General features: G+C 44.4%; 2 protein-coding genes across 4 annotated transcripts in view; both read right to left on the bottom strand.

Annotated features, from left to right (window-relative positions):
* Positions 1-14,517, bottom strand: part of LOC139564009 (integrin alpha-8-like) — a 57,188-nt gene extending 42,671 nt beyond the window's left edge. Inside the window, exons 1-11 of one of the 2 annotated variants that reach the window (XM_071383135.1) lie at positions 14,060-14,517; positions 13,279-13,427; positions 11,183-11,283; positions 10,926-11,049; positions 7,885-7,946; positions 4,884-4,929; positions 2,874-2,999; positions 2,601-2,645; positions 2,019-2,062; positions 941-997; positions 745-797 (exon numbers count right to left, since the gene is read on the bottom strand). In XM_071383135.1, coding sequence (XP_071239236.1) covers positions 745-797; positions 941-997; positions 2,019-2,062; positions 2,601-2,645; positions 2,874-2,999; positions 4,884-4,929; positions 7,885-7,946; positions 10,926-11,049; positions 11,183-11,283; positions 13,279-13,427; positions 14,060-14,247 — 995 coding nt within the window. In that variant the 5' untranslated portion in view covers positions 14,248-14,517. The remainder of the gene's footprint in view (positions 1-744; positions 798-940; positions 998-2,018; positions 2,063-2,600; positions 2,646-2,873; positions 3,000-4,883; positions 4,930-7,884; positions 7,947-10,925; positions 11,050-11,182; positions 11,284-13,278; positions 13,428-14,059) is intronic. The other variant, XM_071383134.1, reaches the window with a different exon arrangement.
* Positions 14,518-17,867: 3,350 nt separating this feature from the next.
* LOC139564676 (ubiquitin carboxyl-terminal hydrolase MINDY-3-like) overlaps positions 17,868-25,504 on the bottom strand; it is a 45,481-nt gene continuing 37,844 nt past the window's right edge. For both annotated transcript variants that reach the window (XM_071384414.1, XM_071384415.1), the window contains 3 exons: positions 19,837-19,924; positions 18,956-19,027; positions 17,868-18,854 (listed from right to left, as the gene is read on the bottom strand). In XM_071384414.1, the coding sequence (XP_071240515.1) occupies positions 18,705-18,854; positions 18,956-19,027; positions 19,837-19,924 (310 nt within the window). In that variant the 3' untranslated portion in view covers positions 17,868-18,704. The remainder of the gene's footprint in view (positions 18,855-18,955; positions 19,028-19,836; positions 19,925-25,504) is intronic.

The raw sequence follows: 25,504 nt of genomic DNA, 5'->3' as shown, positions 1-25,504 counted from the left end.
TACCTCTGAACAGTGGGAGGCAGCTTCTAAGGCCTCTCCATTTGGTTGGAGTAGACTGTGCGACTATCCTGCCATTGTTGGGCTAAAGGGCTTTGACACCTCTCACTTGACACGTCAGTGCTAATTAGTGTTGTATCAAGCTTGGCAGCCTTAATTTAGCATTCAGTCCTTATAAAGTAATGTAACGTATTTTTCTTCTTGGCTTTTGGAAATAAAATATAGCTTCAGACTAAACATTACTCACTTAGTTCCAGGTTGGATGGTGTTTTCAGGTTTCTGTTGTTTTCCAGAGCATTTGCTGTATAGCGTTGGAATAATACTTTTTGGTAGTTGTAAACCTTCCAGGTGATTCCGTCCAAAATCAGGTTGTAGGTTTTGAGTTTTGATTTGGAGTGAAGGTTATGTTGTAGAGGGTAGCATCCTGTATATGTTCCTGACAAAAAAATCCAAGTTTATCTAATTCTAAATCTATCTTTCTTCTTCAAAGAACATGCTGAAAAATGCTCTCCCTCCCTCCCTCTCTCCATTCTTGGCTCAGACTAAACAATTCTTTCACTACAAGAACCATGAAGATGTGTAGGGACAGGAAGAGAGGGAAAGAGTGACAAAGGTACCGATAGACAAAGAGAGACAAAAGAGACGAGAGACAAAAGAGACGAGAGAGACAGAAAAAAGTAAAGCCCCTTAAATTGAAAATGTGAGAGAGAGATGAAAGATAGATCGATAGAAAGATAGATAACTCACCCGTCTCCATTGAGGTCAGTAACAGCCACAGAATAGCCAAAGTAGGAAGCCATCTGACAAAACATTTCATAACATGACTCTACAGTCAGGGATGTACAGTAGTGCTATAAAGTAGTTGGGAAAAAGATGAATAGCAGTGTATGTGTATGTGTGTGTGTGTATGTGTACTTGTGTGACGTTACTGTATGTTACTGACCTGCTCTCCTGTGAAGTTCATGATGAATGTCAGATTAGTGGAGTTAATCACAGCTACCTGAAACAAAACACAAGAGTCACACACCTGATACAGGTACACATGCATCATGAAAACGCATTCACAGGATGTAATGAGCTGAAATAGAAACTCTTTCTTTCTCTCTGCCTGGTCCCCCTTCCCCCTATCCCCCTCCTTCAACCCCCCATTGTCCCCACTGCCTTACCCCCTCCCCCTCCTCTGTTCCATACCCTCCATTTCCATAACCCCAGTTGTGGGGGAGACAGAGGGGCTAAGAATTCCTTCAAAAGACCTACAATAACAACCACATGGAGACAGCCAGGGGCTACACATTCACACACTCACCCACACACATGTGCATGCACTCACAAAGTTAGAGAGACAAACACATACACAAAACACCAACAAATGTAGAGAAACAGACAGGCGGACAGGCAGAGAAACAGACAGATGGACGGACATACAGACAGATAGACGGTCGCTTAGAATGACAGACAGAGGGGCAGACAGAAGGAAAGACACGTGCAGACACTTAACTCCCTGGCCCCCCTCCTCCTCCTCTCTCTCTGGGGTGTCAGGCTGGTTGTCTCGCCAGGTCTGAGAGGCTAACGTGGGCTGACAGCTACTCTAGTCTCATCAGGCCAAACAGACCTAACCCTGACGCCCACTGACCACAAATGTGAGGGCTACCGGCCCCAGAGCCTGTTGACACAACCACACAGGCTTGTCTGCTCTGAATACATCTCTATCTAGGTTTCAGTGTGTGTTAGAGGTGAGGGGGTCGTGTGTGTGTCAGGGAAATGGGTCAGGCTGGGTCAGCTCTTACGGAGCGGAAGTCGTGTGTCATTAAGGAGACAAACGTCTTGGTGTGAGCGAGGACTGTGTTGTGGGGGGGATTTGTTGTTGCTAAGCGATATAAACTAGGAATGGAATTCTATTTTGGAAACATTTCCTCTCTGGACACGCAGGAATTGTATAATTCCATACTTACATATACTGTGTGTGTGTGTGCTGCTATGCATGTTTGCATGCGTGTGTATGTGTGTGATTCTGTACTCACATATCCAAAGTTCTGTGCCCCTCTCGGAACCCCAGCTATCAGCTCTGGAAAGGAGAGGAACACACATTATATAACACTGCCTGCCTGCTCTTCTGTCTGCCTGTCTGTCTGTTTGCCTGTCTGGATGCCTGCCTTTCAGTGTGTCTCTGTCTCTAGGCCACCCTGACTGAAGACACTAAAAGCTGACAACAGATTGACTGATGATGGAAGGGAGAGAGAAAGATAGAGAGAGACAGAGAGTGGTTTTGATCTGAGTACCTCCCCCAAACCCTGTTCCCGGTACAGACCAGACCACAAACCCAGCCCAGCAAGCTCCAGCTTTAAGGAATTCAAAGATGAGACCACAACCAGCCTACAACCACAATACAACCCTTGTATAAAATCATTATACAACCATGTGTCAACCCTTGGTGCCATGTTTTAATTAAGAAGATGATGTAGGAGGCAGAACATATGGTTTTGTAGCAAGTTACTTTTCTTGGTTAGTTTGCAGTGTAGTTACTAGTTACTTACTGTCCATCGGACTAGCCTCTGAAACACTGCAAGCACCAAACACACAGGGATGAAAGTGTTGTCTTTTACCTTGCTCTGAGTCTCCTGTGAATTCCCCCACTGCCACAGAGTAACCTGTAGACAAGAGAGATATTAGTGAGTGAGTGAGTGAGTGAGTGAGTGAGTGAGTGAGTGAGTGAGTGTGTGTGTGTGTGTGTGTGTGTGTGTGTGTGTGTGTGTGTGTGTGTGTGTGTGTGTGTGTGTGTGTGTGTGTGTGTGTGTGTGTGTGTGTGTGTGTGTGTGTGTGTGTGTGTGTGTGTGTACGTGCGTGTTTGTGTGTGTAGATGAAACTGTGTGTGTTACCTAGGTAGCTGTCGTCATGGGTATCAGCTGCAGCGTGTGTGTGTTTCTCTCCAGGGACTCTCCTGAGCACGGCTTTCAGAGAGTAACCATTCAATATCTCTGCTACGCCTGCAGTCATCACCTGACCTGGAGAGAGAGAGGTCAGAAACACACAATGGTCAGTAAACGGACAGGCCAACCCCAGACCCAATGGGGAGCAATAACTTCTGCACTGTCCGTCTGTCACACAAACATGCACGCCCCCACACACACTTTCCTGCCCTTTGTTATGAAACTCACAGGTATGAGGAGCTCTTCCCCGAGGAACACTGAAACAGCTCGTTAGCAGGAGTTAGAATGACACACACACACTGTGTTGCATATTAGTCACTGTCTAAAAGAGAGCTTATGCTCTCTATCTCTCTGCTATTGTAGCAAATGCTGTGCTGTGGAGGGGGAGGTCAGACAAACATAGGCCTACTGCTTTATCTCCAGCTGCCCTCAACCTCACATCAATCCTCCTTAATGTGGTGGGTACTGACAGAGAGAAATTGCCCCTGTATCAGACTCCCACTTTCCCTAACTCCCTTCACAGACATGGACGCTAGACCTAATTATAGATGCATACCTACACAGACACTAACCCAAATCACAGACCTACAAACACAGACCTTCTACTCAGACAAGACAGACCCTCTTAACAGACCATAACCACAGACACAGAAACAGATCCTCTCCAGACACACACACACACACACACACCATAATAACAGACACCCACTCCACAGACAGCTCCTAACCCTAATCACAGAGACAGACCCCTAACCCTCTGCAGACTTCCTCATTACTGATAGTATAAGAGGTTCCTTCAGATCCTCTGATAATAAGCTGTATAAAAGGCTTCCCATAATAACTCAGCATAAACACCTGTGATAATAGCTGTATATTAGAGACCATAAACTCTCTGCTCGGAGAGCTTTGATAAACATCTAGAGGAAGTGTTTAAACACCAGGAAGCTGAGCCAAGCTGAGGGCAATTTCATGCCCGCGCACACACACACACACACACACACACACACACACACACACACACACACACACACACACACACACACACACACACACACACACACACACACACACACACACACACGCAAACGCTTATACACACACACACCAGGGGCATAGAGAGTTCATAAACCACCTTCAACAAAGGATTAATACAACATAATATTAATGAATAAAAAGACTCACTGACTATCCATCTCTCTCTTACCCACTTCTGTCTATCTCTCCATTTTAAAGGCATATGGCAGACAGAGTAGGCAGTTCTTTTTGTAAAAGCACGTTCCTATCCTCTTTCATTTTTAAATGAATTAAGTGACTGGAGCGATAGGGCACAGAGGTTAACATGATGGGAGTGACCGTGGTCAAAGGAGGAGAGTTTACTACCCTGTATTAGTAACTGTCTCTCATACAGACACATAAATGCACACTTGCATGCACACTCATCGTCACACACACACGGCTGTGTGCTAATATCCACTCAATGAAGATAAGCGAGGAGACATCAGGACAGGAAGAGTCCAACCCCCCCCACCCCCAACATACACATCCACCCACACACCTTCAAACTCCAAGGTCCACCATCAGACTGAAGCAGGTGTCTGCCCTCCAACACACACACCCATTACCATAGTGAGTGGGAGTTCCTCCACACCCCATTACCCTCTGATCAGCTCATTACAACTGAGCCTAGACTCACTCACACACTTCCTGTCAGAGAGAGAGGAGGGAGGGTCTCTCACTCTACCTTTTCCTACTCTGGCTTCTCCTGGGATCAAACTGCACATCAGGAATGAGAGAAATTAACTGGAGGAGTGCTTCATCAAATACTATGTGAATCCAGGTCTGGTGCAGGAATGTGCCTTGATCGTGCTGCTAAACTCACCTCTTTCTCCCTCTCTCTTTGTCTCTCTGCCTTTTTTTTGTTGCAATTCAAGTGTTTCACATAGAGTGGGCTAATGTTACCTTGCCAGTAGAAGCTGCCAGGTCCGCCCACCACCAGTGTCCCCTCCTGAGGATGAGAAAGTCAGGGTCAGTCCAGGGTTAGGACTAACTTCTTCAAGACTGGACAAAAGCTGAATTTACAGTGCATTCGGGAAGTATTCAGACCCCTTGACTTTTTTCACATTTTGTTACGTTACAACCGTACTCTAAAATGTATTAAATTGTTTTATTCCACCTCATCAATCTACACACAATACCCCATAATGACAAAGCAAAAATTGGTTTTTACATATTTTTGCAAATGTATAAAAAATAAATAAACAGAAATATTACATTTACATAGGTATTCAGACCCTTTACTCAGTACTTTGTTGAAGCACCTTTGGTAGCAATTACAACCTTGAGTCTTCTTGGGTATCAAGCTTGGCACATCTGTATTTGGGGAGTTTCTCCATTCTTCTCTGCAGATCCTCTCAAGCTCTGTCAGGTTGGATGGGGAACGTCGCTGCACAACTATTTTCAGGTCTCTCTAGAGATGTCCGATCGGGTTCAAGTCTGGGCTCTGGCTGGGCTACTCAAGGACATTCAGAGACATGTCCCGATGCCATTCCTGCATTGTCTTGACTGTGTGCTTAGGGTTGTTGTCCTGTTGGAAGGTAAACCTTCGCCCCAGTCTGAGGTCCTGAGCGCTCTGGAGCAGGTTTTCATCAAGGATCTCTCTGTACTTTACTTTGCATCTTTCCCTCGATCCTGACTAGTCTCCCAGTTCCTGCCACTGAAAAACATCCCCACCACCATGCTTTATCATAGGGATGGTTTCAGGTCTCTTCCAGATATGCATTTTAGGCCACGAAGTTTAGGTCACGAAGTTAAATCCTGGTTTCATCAGTCCAGACAATCTAGATCCTCATTGTCTAAGATTCCTTTAGGTGCCTTTTGGAAAACTCCAAGCTGACTGTCAGGTTCCTTTTACTGAGGAGTGGCTTCTGTCTGGCCACTCTACCATAAATGCCTGATTGGTGGAGTGCTGCAGAGATGTTTGTCCTTCTGGAAGGTTCTCCCATCTCCACAGGGGAACTCTGGAGCTCTGTCAGAGTGACCATCGGGTTTTTGGTCACCTCCCTGACCAAGGCCCTTCTCCCCAGATTGCTCAGTTTGGCCGGGCGGCCAGCTCTAGGAAGAGTCTTGGTGGTTCCAAACTTCTCCCATTTAAGAATGATGGAGACCACTGTGTCCGTGGGGATTTAATACGCTTCCCCAGAAGCTCTACGGACAATTCCCTTAACTTGATGGCTCGGTTTTTGCTCTGACATGCACTGTCAACTGTGGGACCTTTTATAGACAGGTGTTTGCCTTTCCAAATCATGTCCAATCAACTTGTAGAAACATATCAAGGATGATCAGGATGGAACGGAACTCAATTTCGAGCCTCATAGCAAAGAATACTTATGTAAATAAGGTATTTCTGTTTTTTTAAATTCTGAAAACCTGTTTTCACTATGTCATTATGGGGTATTGTGTGTAGATTGATGAGAATTTAAAAAAAATATATTTTAGAATAAGGCTGTAACGTAACAAAATGTGGAAAAGGGGAAGGGGTCTCAATACTTCCGAATGCACTGTATATAGATCTGGGTCGGGACGAGAGCTCCTGATCAGGACCCCACAGGATCATATAAGCGACGATACTTAATCTGCCTGTGTTAAACCAAATTCAATGCAATTTAAAGGCCCAGTGCAGTCAGACACATGATTTTCCTGTGATTTTTATATATTTCCACAGTATGATAATGCCCTTTTATTGTAAGAGCTGTTTGAAAAGACCACCTGAAATGCCAGCCTATTTTGTTGGGTTGTAGTTTTGGCGTGACAGGTGTCATCACCAGGTAATACATTAGTTAATAGACCAATACGAAAGTCAGTTCCAAACCTCTCTGCAAATAACAGCTAATTGTCAGTTATCCCCTCCCCACTCAGACCCCTCCCAGATAGTTATAGCAAAATTCTTGCTTTTGAAATTGCTCTTTGCTAAGAAGCTATTTTTGCATATTTTTACCCTTTTAATCAGAAACAATCACAGTAGGGTACTTCATTGTTACCCCAAAAATGTTTTAATATTCAGATAAAAATGGTTGCATTGGACCTTTAAGTGGTCTAGCTCGTCCTGACTTACCTGTATACACACTGATTGATAAACATTGAAGAAACAATCATAAAAGACAATGTGTGTGTGTCTGTTTGTTTCTATGTGTGTGTGTGTGTGTGTGTGTGTGTGTGTGTGTACTGTCTTCAGTCATCCATGTGTACTTCCTGTTGAAAATGACAGCTTCCTGTACAAGAGGGTACATTGAGCAGAGAGGAAGAGGGTTCAGATGTTCACATGAGCAAGGCCCTCTGTGATTGAAACGGACTAAGTTGCATGCCTCCTAGTTCTCTCCCCTCTAACCCTTATTGTGTGTCTCTCTATTGTCTTGAGAGAGGACTGGTCAGATGGAGAGAAAGGGAGGATGAGGAGGAGGGAGGGTGTTATGACAAACATGTATTTTTACACACACACGTCTTGGGAATATTTTGACTCGGCTGTGATTGTGTGCTAGAAAATAACTAAGGGGTTCTCTCTGTATTGAGGATTGTCATGACATGGACGGTGATGAGGATGTCATGACATGGACGGTGATGAGGATGTCATGACATGGACGGTGATGAGGACGTCATGACATGGACAGTGATGAGGATGTCATGACATGGACAGTGATGAGGATGTCATGACATGGACGGTGATGAGGATGTCATGACATGGACGGTGATGAGGATGTCATGACATGGGCGGTGATGAGGACGTCATGACATGGACGGTGATGAGGACGTCATGACATGGACGGTGATGAGGATGTCATGACATGGACGGTGATGAGGACGTCATGACATGGACAGTGATGAGGATGTCATGACATGGACGGTGATGAGGATGTCATGACATGGACGGTGATGAGGACATCACGTGGGTAGTGATGGTTGTTACCTTGGTGAAGTCCACACTGAACCCGGCCTGGCAGAAACCCTGTCCCTCTGGGTCTGGATCATCTGACAAACACAATCACACACCATATCAGACCATCGTTTCAACCCTCCTATGGTGAATTGTTATTAGTTGAAGTGTTACAAAAAGCATGACCCTGACCTTCCAAGTAGCTCTAACTTTACCTCTCCACTATTCCATGTCCAAACTCTATGTGGAAGAAATCGAAGTGCATGGTGTGTGTGTGTGTGTGTGTATATAAACCTGGCTGATAATGAATCATTCCCCGTGTTCCAGTGTTCCAGAGGCACCCAGAGGAGAGGTGAAATGAGTCGTAACTACACACACACACACACACACACACACACCCACACACACACCCACACACACACACACACACACACACACACACACACACACACACACACACACACACACACACACACACACACACACACCCACACACACACACACACACACACACACACACACACACACACACACACACACACACACACACACACACACACACACACACACACACACCCACACACACACACACACCCACACACACACACACACACACACACACACACACACACACACACACACACACACACACACACACACACACACACACACACACACACACACACACACACACACACACCCACACACACACACATACTGACTGCTATGTGTGTAAGCTGGAGTGTGTAAGCTCGGAGGTCATAAATCCACATTAAAATCTAAACAAGGAGCTCCCAGAGAGAAAGGTTGAAACACACACACTGGGTTGGAAACATTACAGAGGCTGAGTGTGTGTGTGTGCATACGTGTGTGTGTATATGTGTATGTGTGCGTGCGCGAGTGCAGGTGTGCTGGGTTTGTACAGTAGCATTGTGCGTCCAACCCCCTTGGAACCATCACGTTGATCTCAATAAAAACTGTCCAGTAGAGTAGAATGTTTTATGTTTTTCTTTTAGTGAAATTACATAGTTGTTTGATGTCGATGTGGTCAAATCTTACTGACAACATAAAACTAACCTTTAAATAACCCCCAGAATCACTAAAACACCAGATCTGTTTGTTTGTGTGTGTGTGTGTGTGTGTCAGGATATTTTTGTAGAGAGTCAATGATAAGTGAGAGGAAGAGGGTTCACATGTTCACATGAGCAAGGCCCTCTGTGATTGAAACGGACTAAGTTGCATGCCTCCTAGTTAGGTTGTACGGTATTCAGATTTTCATATTATCATACCTTCCTTCTCTCATACCGGGATTTACAGTATTACCGGCATAGCACATAAGGCGGGGCTAAAAACACAAGAAAAGCCCATTGGGCCTCTATTCCCAGAATGCTAATAAAATTTGCACAAACTAATAGTGAAATTACATAACTAAATGCTAACGAGCGAAAACGAACATAAACTAATTGCAGACAGGCAAATACAGCTCATGAAGTTATACAAGCATAGCTAGTACCTACCGAATGTCATTTTCGGTGAGTGTGGAAGTTTCCAAGCAAAAGTGAACAAGAGATGTTGTGCAAATGAGCAAAGTTGTGATGCGTGCTTTTCTAAAAGAAGAGCAGCATGTGTAGATGCGAGATGAACGGGGGAGAAAAAAAATATTGGTAGAAACACAGGGAAAAAATGGCAGCCATACAGATAACTCATCCAGAGCTCTTTGACTTGATTTGCAGTGATTTGCATACAAGTGTAACGTCATCACCTCATGTGCGCTGCACAACAGAGACTCTGATAGATATAGAACGCTATGGTCTCACCAGCTCGCTTTCTCCCATTGTGCTATTTACAAACACACACGTGACTGGCTCATCTAAAATATTGTGACAGGGTAAAATGAAGAACGCAACATGCTTTATCTCCTAAGGTATTGCACAAGTTGACTGCAGGTAATAACTTAAAAAGTAGCTAGAAATATTCAAATGAATTGAAAAACTTTTGTTTTGACAGTATTGAAAAACCATCAAGTGGCTTTTTTCAAATACCCCGCTATACGGTATATACGGTATACCGCCCAAGCCTAGTTGTGTGTTCCAGTGGGTGTTTACAACTGGCCACCTGAAAGTGACCGTAGCTTCTTATCCTGCTAATGGTTTTGACTGTAGCCTGTTAGTCTCCAGCTATAGACAGTATATCAGAGTACTGAGTATCTAGCCTCTTTTACTACAAGATGCTGTTGTCTTGCAATTTGGTATGTGTGTATTAGGGCTGGAAATTGCCAGGGTTTCTCATGATTCTATACATATTGCAATTCGCTACTGCGATTTTATTGCAATTTGATGTTCCAAATATATTGCTCACTATTCTGCATGTCTGCTGCAGAGAGACAAAAGAGAGCATGAGGAAATTTGTTTTAATCAACCACGGAAATAAAAATGCTGAAAACATGTTGGCTCACTATTTAAAAAGAAAATTGTGAACAAGCTATAGGATAAAAACCTGAGTTTTGGCGCAGGTTCAGTCAATTAGCTAACGCTACCTAGCATCAAAAAATGTATAAATACATTTTACAAATCGATACTTGGAGTCAAAGTATCGATATAGTAGCATCGATTTTTCCCCACCATCACAAGTGCGTATGTGTGTTTGTGTGTATGTGTTTGTACGTTGTGTGTGTGTGTGTGTGTGTGTCTGTGTGTCTGTGTCATCCACATGGTTAGCAGATGTCAAGTGTAGCGAAATGCTTGTGCTTCTAGTTCCGACCATGCAGTAATATCTAACAAGTAATATAACCTAACAATTTCTCAACAACAAAAAACTAAATACTGCATAGTTTCCTAGGAACGCGAAGCGAGGCGGCCATCTCTGTCGGCGCCAGAAGTATATAGATGGACATTAAAGATCAAGGTGTGTGTGTGTGTGTGTCTGTGTGTGTGTGTGTGTGTCTGTGTGTGTGTGTGTGTGTGTGTGTGTGTGTGTGTGTGTGTGTGTGTGTGTGTGTGTGTGTGTGTGTGTGTGTGTGTGTGTGTGTGTGTGTGTGTGTGTGTGTGTGTGTGTGTGTGTGTGTGTGAACTCACTGGTCCTACAGGGTGAGTATTCTGCGTAGGCGCTGAAGTTCTGCACGGCAACATAGCAGGTTCCTACCGGGTCCTTCTCACCGTTCACCTTCACTGTACGCCAGTGGTAGAGAGGAGCACAGGCCTAGACACACAAACGCATGCACACACAAACGCACATGGCATGTATATGACTGGATCAAAGTGTATTAGTTAGTCATAGCACTGATGGTTTACATCTATGACGGGTTAGGGTTAGACAGAATATCATTCCTCACCACCACTTTGCCTTTGTGAGTTCTAACTGAGGCTCCAAACCACTGGTGAGACTTGAACTCCAGAGGCTCCCTGGTGCCATTAACCTTAATCATCCTGTTATCTATAGAGAGAGATGGGGGGAGGGAGGAGGGAAAGAGGAAGAGAGTTTTATTATGGCATCAATCGACCTGCCCCAGCCCTAATAGGTCTAGTCTCTGTACAACATGGGTCATGCCTGCCTATACACCATGGAAGGCCCAGATTTGGAAGCTAACTAAAGTAACACTAACTTTTTAAAATGTTTCTATTGAAGTTTCTAGAAATACACCTTGATCTTTAATGTCCAATGTCATGCTGTAAATGCGTATGACTGTGTGTGTGTGTGTGTGTGTTTGTGTGTGTCAGTGGGTGTTAGCCTGCTCCAGTGCAGATCCTTTCCTGTGTTATTGAAGGCCAGCTGGGCCTGTTTAGAGAGACGGCGTCTACGCCTCATAAAACACCAGCAACCTACACACACACTGAAGACTGCCGTTTCTCCCGGCCCATTCTAGACGACAAGGTAAGAAAGAGATTAACTAATTATGAAATTTGAGTGAACTATCCCCATATGTCTTGTTTTGTCATTAGAATGACCTCATGCGCAACTGCACACTGTTCCTAACCCCTAACCCAGTAAGTGGCTTGGTCTCTTCCCTTTGACTGCACCAGGCCAGGCGCACCACAGCCATGCCACTGATCGCCATATTGCACCCTCTCTAGTCTTATTGCTTAATTCCTTCAATCTCTCTCTCCTTCCCCCTCCTCTCCCTGTCTTTCTCCCTGACTGAGGCCCTACCCAGTATGGCTCTCTGTGTGTGTGTGTGTGTGTGTGTGTGTGTGTGTGTGTGTGTGTGTGTGTGTGTGTGTGTGTGTGTGTGTGTGTGTGTGTGTGTGTGTGATGATAGATTATATGCGTGGGTGTGTGTATGTGTCTCTCATGTCGCTGGTTTGTACCTGTATTAATGAGGCTACAGTAACTCTAGCCATATCCACCATATCCATGCACATCAATCATACACACACACACACACACACACACACACACACACACACACACACACACACACACACACACACACACACACACACACACACACACACACACACACACACACACACACACACACACACACACACACACACACACACACACACAAGGATGAATTCGAAGATCTAATAAAAAGCAGACCTCCCCTCCCTCTTATCCCCTCCAGTCTCAGAGGGAAACTAAATTCCCATGTGCTCACAGTTTACCCCCCCTAGCCCCCTGACCGCTTCATACACACTCACAATTTACCCCTCCCCCAGGATAATTGAGAGAGAGAGAGAGAGAGAGAGAGAGATACAGAGAGAGAGACAGAGAGAGAGGAGGCGAGGCAGAGATTAAGGGAGAACGAGAGTAGAGGAGTTATTCATCTCTATGAAATTGTTTGCCCATCCTATCAGAATAGACCGATTAGTGCAACAGGAAGTCGTTTTTCAGTAAAGAACCAGAGATGACAGTACCAGAATTCCAGAACACCAGACAGACAGATGCATTCAGCCACCACCCACCAACATATCTTTCTCATAGAAATTAATAGTAGTTATTTTTCTATGGCCCTCTTCATACACACTCCAGCTGACAAAGACCATATGGATCACACACACACACACACACACACACACACACACACACACACACACACACACACACACACACACACACACACACACACACACACACACACACACACGCACACACGCACACACGCACACACACACTCACAAACACACAGAACATGCACACACTTACACACATTAGTGGTGAGGGCGCTCTCTTGTGTTCTGTTATTTGTCCGGATGAAGTGCATCGGGTGAAATTACACTTCTAACAGGAACACACACACACACGTACGGTTCTTCTGTGCCCCTGAAACCTGAAGCCAACCACATGGGCAGGAGTTAACCCCTTCATACTCACTCATGAACTTTGTGCGAGCAGAACTAGCACATACACACACACACACACACACACACGCAAACACACGTCACACACACACACACGCACACAGGTACACAGCATGGTGTAACTCACTGGCGTTGTCGAAGGGTATCTGTGTGCAGCTGTAGGGTAGCTTGGTGGGGTCAGGGTTTGGGGGATAGGGACAGTAGTAGACAGCTCCTCCCTCTATGATGCCTGGCTGGGACGTGTTGGCCTTGGGCGCTCCCACCAACACACTCAACCTGCAGGGACACAGTCATGACAGAGGTATAATGCCACTAACCGAATGTTCACACACAAAACTTAAGATAAATAAATGGTCTTTAGCACACAGAGACACACACACTGCTAGAGAGACAGATTACTACACACATTCATTGGGCAAGACACATTCATATTTTAGTAATTTAGCGGAAGCTCTTATCCAGTGCATAAAACTAAGGAGCTGAAACAAGAAACATGATAGGAGCATCTTGGTAATAAAACAGTCCTCAGTTTCTTTACAAATCCCAGCGCTCATCACACAGTCAGCACAGAAAGCACAAGTACAGTAGGCTACTAGCACTATGAAATATTGGTGTGCTTGGAAAACTGTCCCAACTTAGTCTACTATTCTGTGACATTTGTAACTGTATTTGTGTTCACTTGCAAGACGAATTTCCTGTTGAAATAATGATATTCTATTCTACTATTTTATTAGGAGAGTGAACCCATCTTTCTGTTCGGACATGTTTTTTCTGGGAATCCAGACTTGATTCATATTAACCCAACACGAACCCGCAGACCTTTGTAGGCTGTTCGAAATTGAAATTAACAACATACAAAATGCTATGTTTTAAAGTGATAGTTGTGGTCTCGGACTGTTGTCACTCACGTGCTGCTTTCGGGGGTCGGTCGGTAGAAGTCCACGGAGTAACCAAAGTAGCTCCCCTCTGGTCCTCCGTACACCGCCGGTCGCTCCGCATGCAGGTTGAACCCCGAGACCACCGAAAGGACCAGCCACAGCACCGACACCACGCGACACAACATCCCACCGAACGCGCACATCCTATAGGCACACATTAACACCTTCCCCGCAGCCAGACCAGTAGTCTATCACACCGCTTGAATCCGTTAGCAAGGAGAGAGATAGATGATAGAAGAGATGGAGCGAGAGAGATGTTTCTGTCCTGCCAGGTGAGTTATCCCAAGTTGTGCCCGTGCGTTCCGCTCTCCCTTCTGTCTCCCACACAAGCAACACACACACTCTCCTCCGGGTCAGATCTATTGATGCTCTCACTCACACACACTCTGCAGCCTGTAGCCAGACTCTCCTGTCGCTGCGGCGGCGCGCTTGTATTCTGTGCGCGCCCCGGTTGCGCAACACTTCGACCCCCGCGCCCCCTTCAAGACCGCATCCAGACCACATCAGAACGCGCTCCAAGGGGCTGCATCACCAAGCTATCGTTTTATGTGGAAAAGCGATTTTCTCATTTCGTAGGTTTTGATCGTGAAGCAATAAATATTATAAAGTGGATGTATTAATTATCTCTCTTTCTCGCTCGCTCACACACACGCGCACGCACAATGGCCATACAATATGACATGACTTCAGTCAGTGTGGTGATACTGATATGTCTGATATTACAGATCTCGGGTTTCGCGGTGTTTTATTATTAAACCGTTTATTCTGACCGCGCCGGTTTAATGAGGTGCGTTTCCTTCCATTAAAGAATAATCACCGGTAATTATCTCGCGTAATTATTACTGAGATCTAAAGTTAAACACGCCAGCCTGAGCACTAAAACTAAAGACGGGTTAGGCCTATCACGTTGTATGTGTGTGTCTAAATGTGTTTGTGTGTAGGCCTATGTGTGTGTGTGTGTGTGTGATGGGTTTTCAACGTACGCGTTACCAATCCCCTGACCTGCGCGAGTCCTCTCCCAAAAGTTAAGCTATAAATAAACTCGTAGCCTATTCTGATCCAGACACAATTTGTGGGTGTGCGTTTTATAGCCATCTTGCCTGCATAGTCTACATCCTGTAGATAAACAGTGTAATCTTATCAAAGCAGAAAATTCCACTATGCTCACATCACTCCTCCAGTGTGTGTGTGTGTCATGTGTGTGTGTTCCTGCATTAACTCAGTCTGCTCCTAATCAGCATCAGGAGAGTTTTAATTTAATCTGAACTTTAGAATGTTTGTTGTCAAAAGACAGAAAGTCTCATATAGTCATAGTGAGCTGTAAAACTGTGACTGTGTGCTGGGGAGTACTGGTCTTTCTCAGCTGTTATGAGGAACATGTTTAGGAGATGCTTTATGTCCATTTGTGTTGGTTGGAGAAACATGACTTATGTGGACCACATTGTCCAAACATCTGTGATCTGTAATGACCTTAGTAACAATTTATTTAGCTATGGACCAAAATGAAGTACTTAGGCTGAAATGTATGCGTTTCTATGTTACTGTGTGCGTGTGTAGAGTTAGGATGTTACTGTAAACCACTTCTTCATATTTTCAGACAAGTGATATGAACCAGGTGGGGTTGTGTATGTTGTGTGTGTCAGAGTGTGTGTGTTATAGAATCGGAGGCTGCATGGTGATGAGAGGGAGTCACAGTGAGCAACCTTGACCTACCAGATGGAGAATTCAGACAAGTTTCCCCAACTCTCCTTAACCCCTCCCCCTCGCATGCCCTCTTCCTCCTTTACCCCTCCTTCTTTTTCCCTCTGCTGATCTCAATCTCTTTCCTTATGTCTCTCTGTACTCCTCTTGCTGTCCATACCTCTCTCTCCGTCTCAATCTACCCCTTCCCTCCCTCCCTGCTAATGTAAACTCAGCAAAAAAAGAAACGTCCTCTCACTGTCAGCTGCGTATATTTTCAGCAAACTTAACATGTGTAAATATTTGTTTGAACATAACAAGATTCAACAACTGAGACATAAACTGAACAAGTTCCACAGACATGTGACTAACAGAAATTGAATAATGTGTCCCCGAACAAAATCAAAAGTAACAGTCAGTATCTGGTGTGGCCACCAGCTGCATTAAGTACTGCAGTGCACCAGATTTTCCAGTTCTTGCTGTGAGATGTTACCCCATTCTTCCACCAAGGAACCTGCAAGTTCCCGTACATTTCTGGGGGGAATGGCCCCAGCCCTCACCCTCCGATCCAACAGGTCCCAGACGTGCTCAATGGGATTGAGATCCGGGCTCTTCGCTGGCCATGGCAGAACACTGACATTCCTGTCTTGCAGGAAATCACGCACAGAACGAGCAGTATGGCTGGTGGCATTGCCATGCTGGAGGGTCATGTCAGGATGAGCCTGCAGGAAGGGTACCACATGAGGGAGGAGGATCTCTTCCCTGTAACGCACAGCGTTGAGATTGCCTGCAATAACAACAAGCTCAGTCCGATGAAGTTCTTCAAAGGTAAGGCATTTATATCGTTATTTCTGACTTTTGTGTCGCCAACTGCCTGGTTGAAAATTATTTATGTGTTTGTATTCCGTGGCGCTGTCCTCAGATAATCGCATGGTCTGCTTTCGCCGTAAAGCCTTTTTGAAATCTGACACTGCGTCTGGATTAACAAGAAGTTAAGCTTTATTTTGATGTATTACACTTATATTTTCAGTTATCTTGAATATTGATATTTTTGTAGTTTGAATTTGGCGCTCTGCAATTTCACTGGATGTTGTCAAATCGATCCCGCTAAAGGGATTGGCGCGCGAAGGGATCACTAACAGGTTCAATCCTTTACAATGAAGATCTGTGAAGATAATGTCAGTGTCAGTGTTGAACTCCAGAGACAGATGGAACCATAGTGGCTCATTACATTACAGATGAGCATATGGTCTCACACATGCATATGGTGACCAACAACAGACAGACACAAACATAGAATGTACCGTGCCTGTGTACCTGCCATTCTCATAGAGCACATATGCTGTGTGAGCATGTTTCTTCTTGCTGTGTGCAGGCATTCAGAGGTGAAGGACAGTTTAACCCAGTGTACACACACACACGTCAACAGCACTCTTAAAATTGCCCTTTTGAACAATGTTGATAGAGCGGTGGACTGTTCTTTCTCAACTGCTTTCGTGTAAATCCAAGATGAACAGAATGAAGAGAGACTTCAGATATTCAACAGGATATCAGTTCTTAGAAACTTTACCTGGCGAGGATACACATGCGCGTGCGTGTACACACACACACACACACACACACACACACACAGAGGACTAGAACAAGAGTAGTGCTCCGCTCTCTGGTGTGCCACATGCCTGTGTTATGATGGTCATTCACCAGGTAAAAGCATTCTAATTTGTATGAGTTTCAGTGTGCGCTCAATAGTTCAACCATCCGTTAGTTCTCTCCTCCATCTCCCAGTCTCATCCAACAAACAGAGATATCCCCTTTCCAATAACACACATACACCACATAGACTGACACACATGAAAGCACATACATACAGGCCATGTTCGAGAGCATTCTGTTGAAGTCAATGATGAATTGTGGGTAAATTGTGACTGACTGATCTACAAACAATAATGAGTAGTTACTTATGATGCAAGTAGACGGATGGTTAGGTGACTGTGATGCAAGGTGATGTGTAGATTAGTCAGTCGGCAGTTGCCTGCAACATTGAACAAGCCCACACACAATTGAAGAAAAAAGGGTTTATTAGCTGGGGGGGGGGGGGGGGGGGCAATAAATACATGAATACCATATCACTTCCTGTGTTGGTATGAAGAGAGAAGTCACTCCAAGTGTAAAACCAGCCAAAGGTTCTACTCCCAGGTCAAACCACTAAACAGGAGGAATTTCCTCAAATCGCTGCTGTGATTGGTCCCTTTATGCTGTAAACACCAGGGTGTGTGTATGTGTGTGCGTTACCCTTTTACTCTAATCTCCTGTGAAAACCCTTGAGGCTAGTTTCCCAGCCCCAGATTTAGGCTGCTCCTGGACTATTTCAATGGAGATAATGCAGTAAACCTAATCTGGGTCAGGGATACCCTGCCTCCCTACTAAGAGGTCAAACTAACTCAGCTGTAGTTAGAATAGGAGAGCGTGTGTGTGTGTGTGTGCGCGCGCGTCTTGCAAAAAGCTTTGGTTGTTTCTCTTTAACAGTCAGACAGCTGGGTGTTACAGAAGCATAGATCCAGTCAGTCAGTTACAGGTTTACATCCAACGAGGTCAGCTATCTCCTTTATATGTAGTTCTTATTAGGTGAATATATCCCAGAGTATAAAACAGAGTCATCTATAGAGTGACAAGTCATTCAGCTTTTTACAACAAACCAAAAACATCCTGTGACTTCATTTACAGTCATGTAAAACACAACAGCATTAACAGTAAACAAGTGTGTCTATGTCAAGTGTGTATAGTGGCGTATATGTTCTGTGTGTGTTTTTCTCCTGCCCAGGACAGTGAGCAAATTCCTTTGTGTGTGCAGCAGTGTACATGTACTGTGTGTCTCAGTCTTTGTGGCATTCTTTCCTGTGGAGATCAGTCAGTCCTCTACCACCCTAGCAGTGAGTTAGTTAAGTGAAGGGGAGCGTTCAGTATTCCACAGCAGTTCTATGTAGGGCCACTTGGTCTGGAGGCAGCGCTTCACTGGAGTGTCATCTGTCCTCACCATGGGGTCCTCAAAGCCCAGGACCAGGGCTGTACCCTGCACATACTCCACCTGACAAAGAGAAACACACACAGTCAGTCAGTATGCACACACATTACATTCATAGTGGTGTGACAGTGTCAGGTTGTTTTAGAGGTGTGTGTATATCTTACCCTCTCATTGTGGTTGGACTGTTTCAGGCCATTGTAGTGGTAGACAGAGAAGGAGTCTGGGATTCCAGTATCCTGTAAACACAATATATAAACCAGTTAACAATCATGGGGTCATCTCTGGGGTGTGTGTGTCGATAACGCTGCTCTGGAAGATGTGGGTATATCGGAACCCGCAGTTTGACTAGAGAACAGTCTCTAACCCACAGACAATTCAGCATACTTTAGCCTGAAACCCATAACCCACGTATGTGTGTGTGTGCGAATGCGTGCGCGTGTGTGTACGCATGTGAAACCCTAACCCCAATCCCACAGAACAGCCTATATTAGAAACCAGTCAATAACGACACAGGCCCAAACACTTTTTTGGGACGTTCCAGAATGCTAATAGGACTGTGTGAGTGTGTTTATGTGAAACCATAACCTCAGTCTGTGTGTGTGTGCGTGTGCGTGTGCGTCTCCAGTTGGCTAATGGCAGTATAATTTCTTTGTGGCCGAGGGCCATTCCTCTGGTGAGTCCCCGAAGCCCTGATCACTTTAACACACTTCCCGCTCCTCTCTCTTTGTCCCCACCTCCCTTTCCCCACCTCTTTCTCTTTGCCTCTCGCTCTCCCACTCTTCAGAAATGGTTCCCTGCCACTGAGACCCTGTCTGAGCAGGGGTTAGTGTAAACATATATTTAAACATTTCGGTCACCATTGTATTGCTGTAAAAGATTTGATTCAACAAATTCATATCCATCGTCAGCCACAAACCACTAACAAAACGGATGCGCTCATGTACATACATGCATACACCAAAGATATTTCTTGTATATCGGTCGTCGCAGTTTGTTTTATGGATATTGCTGCAGCTTTGAAGTATCTCAGCTCCTCTTCAGTTACCTGATCAGGGAAGAACTCCAGGAGGAACGGAGCCAGCAGCACGATCCCCAAGCCCTCTGGATCCAACTTACTCTTCATCAGACTCACACTGGAGAGGGAGCGAGGGAGAGAAAGAGAGGAAAGAGTTACGTTTGTCAGACATTTCAACATGATCTTATAGTCTAAGCACAGCAATGAGACATACCTCCAATTCTTCAGAAAACCCCCCCAAAAAACGGCCCTGTTTTAAAGCAATGATAAAACTTGTGTCAGATGGAGGGAGGGAAGGGCGAATTGAGAAGGGACATTGGGAGAGAGATAGAGGAAGGGAAAGGGTGGATGTGAGGAGGGAAGGGGTGAGAGAGGGCGATGGGGTGCAGGTGAGGACAAGGGGTGCAAGTGAGGAGAGGCCGAAGAGGTGGAGAAGGGAGGGGTAGAGGTGAGGAGGAAGGGTGGAGCTGAGGAAGGAGGGGGTGCTGGTAGTGAGAAGGGCTGTCTGAGGTATAAATGTGTCATGTTCTGTGTAAAAGATTTGGTGTAAGAAAGCGAACACTGGAGAAATGTACGGTAACCTCGTCTGATGAGGAGTTCTGGTGTGTGTGTGTGTGTGTATATATATATATATGTGTGCAGAAATAGTGCAGTGAAACTAAATATACCACTAGACATTCCTGTGTGTTGGAGCAGTAATATTATTCTTTTTCCACAGTGATAACAGAGAAACATTTCCCTATTAAGGCAGAAATAAGAGTGTTACATGCCCAGACACAGAGGCTGATAACCCAGTTAAGACAGTGTGTGTGGGTTTGTGTGTCATCTGATGTTGCAGTCAGAAATAATCCTCTGCATTGTCATTAACAGCAGACTCCTACATTTCCTCAGTGAAAACAACGTCCTGAGCAAATATCTAAATTGGCTTTTTACGAAGTTACCATACGACAGACCAGATATTCACCCTACACATCCTAATTGACAAACAAACAAAAGCAAAGTATTACCATGCTTTGTTGATTTCAAAAAAGCTTGACTCAATTTGTCATGAGGGTCTGCTATATAAATTCATAGAAAGCGGTGTTGGGGTAAAAAACAACATACAACATAAAATCCATGTACAGTTGTGGCCAAAAGTTTTGAGAATGACAAATATTAAATTTCCACATAGTTTGCTGCTTCAGTGTCTTTAGATATTTTTGTCAGATGTTACTATGGAATACTGAAGTATAATTACAAGCATTTCATAAGTGTCAAAGGCTTTTATTGACCATTACATGAAGTTGATGCAAAGAGTCAATATTTGCAATGTTCACCCTTCTTTTTCAATAAGTTTTTAACTTCTGGGCCACATACTGACTGATGGCAGCCCATTCTTGCATAATCAATGCTTGGAGTTTGTCAGAATTTGTGGGTTCTTGTTTGTCCACCCGCCTCTTGAGGATTGACCACAAGTTCTCAATGGGATTAAGGTCTGGGGAGTTTCCTGGCCATGGACCCAAAATATCGATGTTTTGTTCCCCGAACCACTTTGTTATCACTTTTGCCTTATAGCAAGGAGCCCCGTCATGCTGGAAAAGGCATTGTTCGTCACCAAACTGTTCCTGGATGGTTGGGAGAAGTTGCTCTCGGAGGATGTGTTGGTACCATTCTTTATTCATGGCTGTGTTCTTAGGCAAAATTATGAGTGAGCCCACTGCCTTGACTGAGAAGCAACCCCACACATGAATGGTCTCAGGATGCTTTACTGTTGGAATGACAACAGGACTGATGGTAGCGCTCACCTTGTCTTCTCCGGACAAGCTTTTTTCCGGATGCCCCAAACAATCGGAAAGGGGATTCATCAGAGAAAATGACTTTACCCCAGTACTCAGCAGTCTAATACCTGTACCTTTTGCAGAATATCAGTCTGTCCCTGATGTTTTTCCTGGAGAGAAGTGGCTTCTTTGCTGCCCTTCTTGACACCAGTCCATCTTCCAAAAGTCTTCGCCTCACTGTGCGTGCAGATGCACTCACACCTGCCTGTTGCCATTCCTGAGCAAGCTCTGTACTGGTGGTGCCCCGATCCCGCAGCTGAATCAACTTTAGGAGACGGTCCTGGCACTTGCTGGTCTTTCTTGGGTGCCCTAAAGCCTTCTTCACAACAATTGAACCGCTCTCCTTGAAGTTCTTGATGATCCAATAAATGGTTGCTTTAGGTGTAATCTTACTGGCAGCAATATCCTTGCCTGTGAAGCCCTTTTTGTGCAAAGCAATGATGACGGCACGTGTTTCCTTGCAGGTAACCATGGTTGACAGAGGAAGAACAATGATTCCAAGCACCACCCTCCTTTTGAAGCTTCCAGTCTGTTATTTGAACTCAATCAGCATGACAGAGTGATCTCCAGCCTTGTCCTCGTCAACACTCACACCTGTGTTAACGAGAGAATCACTGACATGTCAGCTAGTCCTTTTGTGGCAGGGCTGAAATGCAGTGGAAATGTATTTTTGGGATTCAGTTTATTTGCATGGCAAAGAGGAACTTTGCAATTAATTGCAATTCATCTGATCACTCTTCATAACATTCTGGAGTATATGCAAATTGCCATCATACAAACTGAGGCAGCAGACTTTGTGAAAATTCATATTTGTGTCATTCAACTATTGGCCACGACTGTACATAAACAAGTGTGCAGTTAAAATTGGCAAAAACCACAGATTTCTTTCCTCAGGGCTGTGGGGTGCGACAGGGATGCAGCTTGAGCCCCACCCTCCAACATACACTGAGTGTACAAACCATTATGCTCTTTCCAGGTCAGACTGACCAGGTGAACCCAGGTGAAAGCTATGATCCCTTATTAAATCCACTTCAATTAGTATAGATGAACGTCAGGAGAAAGGTTAAAAAATAACTTTTAAGCCTCTAGACAATTCAGACATTGAATGACACACATACACAATCCGAGGGTTAATGGACAAGACAACATATTTATGTTCCTTTGAATGAGGTATGGCAATAGGTGCCAGGAGCACTGGTTTGCGTCAAGCACTGCTGGATTTTTCATTCTCAACAGTTTCCTGTGTGTATCAAGAATGGTCCACCACCCAAAGCACATCCAGCCAACTTGACAACTGTGAGATGCATTGGTGTCAACATGGGCCTGTGGAACGCTTTCGACACCTTGTAGAGTCCACGGCCCAACAAATTGCAACTCAATATTAGGCAGGTGTTCTAAATGCTTTGTACACTCAGTGTATACATCAACGAATTAGCAAGGGCACTATAACAGTCTGCAGCACCCAGCCTCACTCTACTAGAATCTGAAGTCAAATCATTTGCTGATGATCTGGTGCTTTTGTCCCCAACCAAGGAGAGCCTACAGCAGCACCAAGATCTTCTGCACAGATTCTTTCAGACCTGGACCCTGGCAGTATGCTTGGGAGGTATCCAGATTGTCATAACGACCTTGTGCCATCCTGGGATATTCAGTAATACCAGCACTGAACACAAGGGGCGCCATTTTCAAACCCCACTGCAATCAGTAGGTTAGCAATGCTAACAAGGACATGTAAAATCCCATAGAGAAAGCTAACTAAATGCTAACGAGCGCAGTGCAAACATTTGACCTAAACTAGTCGCAGGACAGACATCCCAACTCAAATTCTACTCACAGGTTACCTAACGAAAAAAACTAATTAGACAGAAAGGCTCTTGATCCAGTTCCATTTTTTTTTAAACATTTTGCTAATTAAATTACTTCACCAATCAGTGCGGATAGAGCAGGCAAGCTAGTTGTTTACATGCGTGATGGACTGAAAAGTGTAGCCTACGGCGCAAGATGCGACTGAAATTTTGCGGGTGGGGAGAGAGAGAGGGTTGCAGGGATGCAAACTATTTACCTTTCAGCGAAATTTGACGTTTTGAATCTAAAATAGGTGACCTACGTGATTCGTGTAGATCCAATGGGGGGGGGGGGTTAGATCACTACTGGCTGTAAGCAAACGAGTGATGCGCATTTGGAGCAATACTGGCTGCTATATCCAAGGCTCAGCCCATCGTTCACATAACAGAATGCTATGGGGGGGGGGGGGGGGGGGTGATAAGGGACATATGTAAGCCTAGGCAACCTGACCTGACACCAAACTAACGTTTGCGTGAATCCTGCGTTAAGTGTTAATGAAAGTCATAATGTGCATAGTTTATATTAATTAAATCTCAACCATAAATGTTAGAAACGTACAATTTTTCCTGTGCAAGCAGACATTCCGACGTACCCACCTTGAACTATAGTGCAGACTACGGCTTGTGTATTTCCTGTTATCACTAATGGCCTAGAAAAAACGCCCAATCTATAGATTATCTTTCTTTCCCTCAACAGCACATGGCATGTAATCTTATCTCGCTGTATACAGATCTAAATGTTGTTAGCCAAATCACAGACTGTGTTGTTACCAGTTCCACATCAAAACAACCAATAAGAGTGGTGTCCACGGCTTTAAGAGGAGTTCAAAAAGGTGCTATTCGGGATCCTTGGGATGTCCACACCTATCAAGTATAAATTGGTTAAGTTTAGTGTTAGTTTAGGTTAAGGATGTCCCAAGGAATCCGGATTGCAGTGACCGTTCATAGAGTGAGAGATTGGCACGCTATTTGAGAGCTAGGCGGCAACACAGACATAATTATTATTATTTATTTATTTTTACAAGTGGCAGAAGTCATTTAAGTGTCTGTCCAGATAGTTTCCTTATTAGAGATGATTCAAATAATTACCTAGATGTCCTTGATCCAACTGAGGAGTAAGTAGGCTATATTTAAGTTGTGATATTGTTAGGAAATATTTAGGTCTACTGTGTTAAGGCAAATGCGGTTTATTTGAATTTATTTTTTGTTGATAACGTATTGTCGAAAGCACGTAGGCAATATTATTTACTGTAACGGTAGCGGAGTAGGCTAGTGTACAATAACGTAATTTGATGTGCTAGTATTATTTATTTAATGGATTAATTCAAATGTAAATGAAATAACTACTTTTCACTGAAGGGAAACTAGGTACAACATGCAACTTCGATGGAAGACCTAAAATCATGCCTGACAATATCACAACGGTATCCTAATATAGTGTGGATACAGTAGTAGCCTATCCTACAACAATGTAGCTGTATGTGCTAGTATTATTTATCTAATTGATCAATTAAATTGTAAATTTGGACAGGTACGCTATTTCATTCAATGATTACATTATTGTACAAGGTAGATACAGGAGTAGTCTATAGCCTACAATAATAATGTAATTTAATGTGCTGCAGTATCATTTATTTAATTGATCAATACAAATTGTAAATGGGGATGGGTAGGCTACTTCATTCAGTGAATACTGAATATATTGCCATCTCCGGGAGTATGTTAATGACGGCTTTTCAGCTGTTGAACTATTGCAATGTCAAACTAATTTCTATATCTTTCATTTAGTCAAGATGTAATGAGCCAGAGCAACCAATCAGCATCACTGCAGCTGTTCTACCCACCACCCGCACTGATCTCCCTCCACAAGCAACCACATCCTCTTCTCCTGTTCAACTAATTTGCCACCTGTGCCCATCTCAGTGTAACATGATCCATCCAAGGCCTTAGCTGGGTGCATAAAATGTGAGAAGGCAAAGCAACGCACAATTGTCCCAGCGTCGTTAGGGTTGGGCCGGGGTAGGTCGTCATTGTAAA

This window comes from Salvelinus alpinus, chromosome 35 (genome assembly GCF_045679555.1).
Source record: "Salvelinus alpinus chromosome 35, SLU_Salpinus.1, whole genome shotgun sequence".
Classification (NCBI taxonomy): Eukaryota; Metazoa; Chordata; class Actinopteri; order Salmoniformes; family Salmonidae; genus Salvelinus; species Salvelinus alpinus.
The sequence above is the reverse complement of the archived record's forward strand: the minus strand, read 5'-3'. Positions and strand labels throughout refer to the sequence as shown.